The sequence below is a fragment of the Cynara cardunculus genome (genome assembly GCF_001531365.2).
Source record: "Cynara cardunculus var. scolymus isolate 2C chromosome LG 13, CcrdV1, whole genome shotgun sequence".
NCBI lineage: Eukaryota > Viridiplantae > Streptophyta > Magnoliopsida > Asterales > Asteraceae > Cynara > Cynara cardunculus.
The window spans coordinates 39,878,460-39,886,826 of NC_037540.1; the positions used below are offsets into that span (position 1 = coordinate 39,878,460).

General features: G+C 29.1%; 1 protein-coding gene across 1 annotated transcript; it reads right to left on the reverse strand.

Moving 5' to 3' along the window:
- Positions 1-1,235: 1,235 nt before the first annotated feature.
- On the reverse strand, positions 1,236-3,298 carry LOC112524085 (amidophosphoribosyltransferase, chloroplastic-like). Its single transcript, XM_025133729.1, has one exon. The coding sequence runs from the start codon at positions 3,250-3,252 to the stop codon at positions 1,489-1,491; it is 1,764 nt and encodes a 587-aa protein (XP_024989497.1). The 5' UTR covers positions 3,253-3,298; the 3' UTR covers positions 1,236-1,488.
- Between the last annotated feature and the right edge of the window lie 5,069 nt (positions 3,299-8,367).

The following is an 8,367-nucleotide window of genomic DNA, read 5'->3' on the forward strand; positions in this document are numbered from 1 at the left end:
TAATAATAAAATAATTTATTTTTGGTTTAATATTATAAATTTTATAAAGATAATAATTAAGTATTCTGTTAGAATTTATTTATTATACTAATTATATTTAAGATTTTTTATATTTAAAATGAGATGTTTATCCTGTATTTGATTGTGTTTATCTGCAGTTAGTTACATGAATTCAGATATGGGATGAAATCGGATAGGAACGAAATCGTTTAGGGATGAACGAATTTAAGAGTTTTTAAGAGTTTTAACCAAATGCTTTATAAGATAGTATAGATAAAAACTAATCTGGTATGTGAATTTAAGGATTTTTTTTTTCTCTCAAATTCTTTATAAAAAAAAGAGAGGAGAGACCACGATGTGTCTCTTTCAAAACCCAAAATAAATGTCTCTCTGAAAACCCTTATTATTTGACATAAATATTGAATCTTTCAAAAACAAATCTTTTAAGTTTTTTTTTATTAATATGGATATCCAATTCGTTATGCGATTCGACTAATCTTTGAGTGACCATCTGTTTTACGGGTAGCCCGGAGTCACCGCATTTGAACCTTCGTGGTCACAAGAGAATTTTTATTCCTCCTTCGATTTGAACCTGAGATCTCCACACTTTTGACCTTTGAAGCCAAACTCAAACCAACCAGACACCATTCTTATGGTTCAAATCTTTAAATTTGCTAACCGATTCTTTGGCTATTTTCTCATATATGTTCAAATAATTTGGTGAATTTTTGTTGTAAAAACAGCTCTTTTCATGATTTTCCCAACCCCCAAAATACCGATAAAAAATCGTAAAAATAATTACGGAACCTGATTGGATCAATCAATAGATGATCAATCGAGTGATTCAGTTGTTCAAACGTCCAAAATGGCTAATTTCATCAATGACCAACCAAACGACTCGATTGTTCAATCGACCGAAAACGACTTAATTTCTTGCCTTAAACAAGTGACGAGTTTTGGTGGACTAAAATCTTACCTGGTAAGTAAATAATAGTGTTAAATTTTACCGGCAAGCACTTATTGGATAAGTGTTGGGTAAACGACCCCTTAATCAATCTCGAGTTAAAACTTATAAAGCTTGAACTTTAGGTATCATGTATAAAAAAGTTATTCGAACCGTAACCTCAAATTTGTTAAATAAACAACGAAAACGCATTCAAGCTCTTGAAAACGTTATTCAAACTCTAACCGAGCATTTTTCAAGAATCGAGTTCGAATAACCTGCTACTGTTCCGACCCAAAAGACATAAACATATATTCCTTCAAAAATTAAGAAAAAAACCATACATCAAAAAGACAAATCTCAAAAACCATTTGTCATATAAAACTGTAAATACTAAAATTATTCATAAGATTCCATAAAGATTCATAAAACCCCCCAAATTCACCTAAAAAAACACATAGAATTCTACCACAAGATCAAGATCAAGATCAAGATCAAGAAATCTTTTGAGTTCTTACCCACAAAAAAAGATCAAATCTTTCCAACTAAACTGGAACTTTTCCATCTTGTTGTTCAAAATTTATGTCCAAATCCTTGCCATTTTGGTCTTTGGATCCTTGAAGCCAACCCCCGTCGATCAAATCGATGTCACCGTTCAATCCGTCGTCGACGAAATCACCGACCCTTTTCACGATCCCGCTCGGCAACACCGGATACTTTCCGGAGAAACAAGCGTAACAAAAGTTGGGTGAATCGGCCGCCAACATCTTCTTCAAGCTATTGAAATCAAGAAACGCAAGCGAATCCGACCCGATGTATTCCCGAATCTCCTCGACGCTCATCCTGTTCGATATCAACTCCTCGGAGCTCGGCGTATCGACGCCGTAGTAACACGACGCGATGATCGGTGGGCTCGCGATTCGCATATGGACTTCTTTAGCTCCAGCCTCTTTCAACAATCGGACTATTTTCGAAGAAGTGGTTCCTCTAACGATCGAATCATCAACCACCACCACACGCTTCCCTTCCAAAACCGCACGAACGGGCGAAAGCTTAAGCTTAACTCCAAAATCACGAATTCTCTGCGAGGGTTCAATAAACGTCCTTCCAACATAATGCGATCGAATCAACCCTTGTTGAAAGGGAACACCGGCTTTATTCGCATACCCAATCGCTGCCACTACACCAGAATCCGGAACAGCGATCACCACATCACAATCCACCGGGGACTCGGTTGCCAGAATCTCACCGAATATCCTCCGAGATTCGTACACAGACTTCCCGAAAACAACCGAATTCGGTAATGAAAAGTAAATGTGTTCAAAGATACAAGATTTCGGTTCTGGGTGTTGCATCAAACACAGAGATTGAACACCATCGCTATCAATGATCAAAACTTCACCAGGATTCACTTCTCTTTCGTATGTAGCTTCGATTAGATCAAGAGCACAAGTTTCAGAAGCGAAAACAATGGCGCCATTGCTTCTTCTTCCCATCACCAATGGCCGAAACCCATATGGGTCTCGAACTGCAACTAATTTATCTTCAGTTAAGAACACCATTGAATAAGCTCCTTTAAGCTTTTCACAAGCTTCAACGATTCTCAAGAAGAAGGGTCTTTGTTTAGATATAGCAATTAGATGTAAAACAACTTCAGTATCAGAACTCGTACCAAAAATGGAACCATTTTCTTCGAGTTGAGCTCTTAAAGATTGATAATTTACCAGATTTCCGTTATGGGCGACACCCACGCGACCAAATCGGTAACCGGCGACGAATGGTTGGACGTTTTTTAGCATGGATTGGCCGGCGGTGGAGTAACGGACGTGGCCGATGGCGTTATCGCCGGGGAGTTGGTCGAGTTTTGACTGGTTGAAGACTTCGGAGACGAGGCCGACGCCGGTGACGGATTTGAGAACGCCGTCAGGAGTTGCGACGACGATTCCGGCGCCTTCTTGGCCGCGATGTTGGAGGGCGTGGAGGGCGAGGTAGCAGAGACGGGAGGCTTCTGGGTCGCCGTAGATTCCGACGACGCCGCACTCTTCACGGGGTTTATCGTCGCCGTCGTCGTAAAAGATGGAGTTTTCTTCATCTGGGTAGGATTCCGGCGATGCAATGACGTCGGAGATTGGGTTTTTTGCGGCGGTTTTTGAATGGATTTTGTGGGTGAGGGTGAAAGATTGGGTTTTGTGGAGGGTTTTGAAGGAGGCGAAAGAGGGTTTGTCGACGGATTTAGAGAGCGGAGAGAGGTGGGTAACAGAGGTCGCCGTGGCGGTGGCGGTTGCGGCGGATGTCGCGGCGGCGGCCATGGCTGAAGTTGAGAGGAGAATGGTGGTGGTGTGGGCTATGAATAGCCGAAGTGGAAGGGCTAGGTTTTGGGGGTTTTATGAATCGAGATTGAGTAAAGTGACAGGTGGTGAGATTGTTACGTGACTGACGTCTAATTTATATTGAGTCTATGTGGGCCCCACATTCTGTTAACTTTTTTATTAACTTATTCTGTATATATCTTGTTAACGAACTTTCATAAAAATAAATATTTTAAATTTATTTTTATTTTTAAATAATATATTTTCTTTTAAGTAATTTAATAATATATTTTACGGATTTTATGGAAATAGAATAAAAAATATATTTTTTATTATTGGGAGTTATATTTGAGAATATAACTGATAAAATAAAGTACTGGTTTATATTTGTAACGATATCAGGACTGCGATTGATTTTTTGCCATCTCTATCTGATGTTTTTTTTTTCCATTTATCATATATTTATACTGTATTATAAAGCATTTGGGATAGACTTTTAAAAACTATCTTTATGTATTAACTATAATTTAATGATGTATATTGCTTAAAATTCAAGATTACAAGTAAATAGTGTATGGGTACAACTTTTAAAGTTGCATACTTGATAAACATTGATCTCATTTTAAATATAAATACTTTAAAATATGATTAAGATAATCATTGAGTTATAACAAGTTACTTGATAATTATTTTTATAAAAAAATATATATTATATTATATATTTGTGATTTTAGACTAGAAATGGCTAAAAGATGAAACCAACAATTGAAAATGGTTATTTTTAATTAAAACTTTCTATTTTTGTTCTAACTGTTTTTTAACTGTTTTTTAAGTATATAATATTTTTGTTCTAACTGTTTTTTAAGTGTTTTGAAGAGATCAATAATATTTTATTAAATGTATTGAATATTTTAATAATACAGTTGGTGATACGCTTTCTAAAATAGAATAGCTGCTAAAAGTCATATATAATTTTTTAAGGATTTTAATTTTTGATGCTCTATTTTTTTATAAAAAATTATATCATATTTATCGAAGATAATACGAATTGTCTTGATGTTCAATTTTTTTATCTGATCTTCAAATCAAAGAAAGAAGATTACAAATTTTTATAAATCAGTACATTTTTTGTTTATAAGAAACTTTTATTGGAGACGTTCTGAATTAATTATCGGTTGAAAATATTTAATAATTAAAATTGTATTTGAAAAAGTAATTAAATAAATTCGTTTTTTATTAATAAATAAATGTTAGTTACCAAATTTAGTATTTAGTTTTGATAAAATAAAGGCAACAAGGTCTATTTAAGGAAATAAAATTTAATAGTATTTTATAATTATTATTTTAAGGAGTGTGACATGAAATATGGAAATTCAATAAATCCTTAAATTTATATTGATTTGGAAATTATATTCTAACAATAATAAGTTCCATATATTGATTTGGAAAATTAATACATAATGGTTGGCCAACCTTTTATTTTATTATCTAGATAGTCTTCTTATATATATATATATATATATATATATATATATATATATATATATATACTAGAAGGGTATTCCCGCAATGTAACGAGATTCATCTTGATTTTAATATTTTATTTTATTCTTTATCTCAGTCGATGTTATAATATGGTTTTATGTGATTTTGAAAAAACGATTATGTTTTTATTTTTGAACAAAATATAAATTTGAAAATATCATAAAAACTTGACAAAAATATATCGATATTAATATCAAATTAATTATTTAAAATTTCTATTTTTTATGTAATTTTTTAATTTATTTTTTATTATAATTTAATTTAGATTCAATAATGAAGTAATTTATATTTGGTTTAATAATATAATTTTCTTATAAAGATAATAAAAATAATTTTGTTAGAACTCGATAATTATAATAATTATATTTTAATTTTTTTTATATTTTAAAATGAGATGTTTATCCTCCATTTGATTATGTTTATCCGCAGTTAGTTACACAAATTCAAACATGAAGCTTTAATAAATTGTACTTATACATAATTTACTTGTAATATTAAATTTTAAGTAATATGTATCAATATACAGTACTTCATGCTTAAAAAATGGTTTTTAAGAGTTTTTGTTAAATGTTTTATAATATAGTGTATATATATATATATATATATATATATATGTTATTCTACAACCTTTGTCATTCCTACACCCTATACAACCCTCATCTCAACCATTCAATTTTTAATCAATTAATTGTTTCTTAATATAAAGTATTAATCATAATTAATAAACTCTATTCATATTCCATAAATATTCAAATCATAATAAATGAACTCCAATCATTTCTATAAATATCTTAATTAATTGGGTTGCAAAGGTTGTACAAATGCATAAGGTTGTAAAAAAAATATACCATATATATATATATATATATATATATGACGTTTCAAATATAACTCATCACATTTGTACAAACAATGCAACCCAATTAATTGAGATATATATATATATATAAATAAAAGAGTTCATTTATTATGATTTGAATATTTATAGAAGATTATTAGGGTTTTTAATTATGATCAGTATTTTATATTAGGAAACAATCAAATTTTTATGAGATCACATATTCATCAAATTAAATAAACGGTTAAGATTGAGTTGTATTAGTTGTTTAAATGTAAATAGTTGCATAATAACACATCTCTCTCTCTCTCTCTCTCTCTATATATATATATATATATACACACACACATACACACACACACACACACATATATATATATATATAACTAGAAGTGTATTCACGCATTATAGCGAGACATATTTCGATTTTAATGTTTCGTTTTAATTTTTTGGTCTCTGTCAATGTTATAATAAGGTTTTATGTGGTTTTGAGCAAACATTAATGTTTTTTTTAATAAAATACAAATTTGAAGATATCATAAAAATGAAAAAAATAAATAAAAAGTTTTCATTTTTCTATGTAATTTATTTAATTCAAAATTTTATTATAATTTACTTTAGATTTAATAATGAAATAATTTATTTTTAGTTTAATAATATAATATTTTACAAAGATAATAACTAAGTATTTTGTTAGAACTCAATAATTATTCTAATTATATTTTCGATTTTATGTTTAAAATGAGAAGTTTATCTTGTATTTAGTTATATTTATCTGCATTTAGTTACACAAATTCAAACATGAAGCTTTAATAAGTTGGACTTACGCACAATTTACTTGTAATTTTGAATTTTAAGTAATATGCATCACTAAACAGTATTCATGCATGAAAATGGTTTTTAAGAGTTTTTGTCAAATATTTTATAATATAGTATAAATATGAAGGATCGTATGCGAATAAAAGTTAATGTGAGAAACGTAAGAAATGATTGGAGTCTTGATCACCTTTAATCTCAAACTTACTCATGAATCACGTTTATAACGGGATTGATCCTTTTTTACGCTTTTCACTTTGATTTTCTTTCTCACACGATCATTCGCCTATATTATATATACTTATCAGATTTCTCAATTTATTATTATATTTATTATATATCTATAGTATATTATAAAATATTTGACAAAAATTCTTAAAAACCATTTGTTATGCACGAAGTACTGTTTATTGATGTATATTACTTAAAATTTAAGATTACAAGTAAATTGTGCATAATTACAACTTATTAAAGCTCCATATATTAATTTGTGTAACTAACTGTAGATAAACATAATCAAATATTGGATAAACATCTTATTTTAAATATAAAAAGATTAAAAATATAATTAAGATAATCATTGAGTTATAACTGAATACTTAGTTATTATCTTTATAATAAAATATATTATTAAACCTAAATTAAATAACTTCGTTACTAAACCTAAATTAAATCTATACTATATCATAAAACATTTAGCTAAAACTCTTAAAACTCTTAAAACTTTTAAAACTCTTAAAAACTATTAAACTCGTTCATCCCTAAACGATTTCATCCCTATCCGATTTCATCTCATATCTGAATTCGTGTAACTAACTGCAGATAAATACAATCAAATACAGGATAAACTTCTCATTTTAAATATAAAAAATCTAAAATATAATTAGTATAATCATTAAATTCTAACAGAATACTTAATTATTATCTTTATAAAATTTATAATATTAAACCAAAAATAATTTGTTTTATTATTAAACTTAAATTAAATTATCTATCTATCTATACTATATATAAAGCATTTGGCTCATTTTCTTAAAAACAAATTATCATGCATAAGGTACAATTAATTTGTGCACATTACTTAAAAATCAAAAATACAAGTTAATTATGCATACGTACATGTTTTTAAAGCATACCACTCCCATTGAAATCTTAATCCGTCCCTACAATTTCTCTAATCCAACTAACGTCCCTATAATCCCTCTTTTTCAACAAGTAGATAGTCATTGTCAATTTCATATTTAATGGGTGGTTTTGACTCAATTTTTCTTATAATCACCGTCAATTTTCTTTCCCCAAAGTTCGGTTGATTCTCTTTCAAGGTAAGCTTCAACCTCATGGGTTTCGACCATTGCTTTTGATTGATTTATAGTCTGTATCGATTTTTGTTTCTTTCTTTTTGACTCATTACGTATCGATTCTTTATGGTTTCTTTCTCTGGTTCTTTATCGGTTTAGGTTTATTTCCTTGGAGCTCGATTGCTTCTCATCCCCAAATTTTGATTCCTTCTCTTTCAAGGTAACCTTCAACCTTATGGGTGACTGTATTGATTGAYCATTGTTTGATTGATTTATGATTTGTACTGATTTAAATAGAATTGTTTTTGATCTATTATGTTATGGAACACAAAGTTCACATAAATCATTTGATAAAAACTCTTAAAAACTATTTTTAATGCATAAAGTACTGTTTGTTGATGCATATTATTTAAAATTCAAGATCACAAGTAAATTGTGCGTAAATACAACTTATTAAAACTTCATTTTTGAATTTGTGTATCTAACTATAGATAAACATAATCAAATATGAGATAGACATCTCATTTTGAATATAAAAAATCTAAAATATAATTAGGATAATCATTAGTTATAACATAATACTTAATTACTATCTTTATAAAAATTATATTATTAAAC

Coding starts and splice junctions, on each gene's coding strand:
- LOC112524085 (XM_025133729.1), bottom strand. CDS start 3,252: ATGGCCGCCGCCGCGACATCCGCCGCAACCGCCACCGCCACGGCGACC.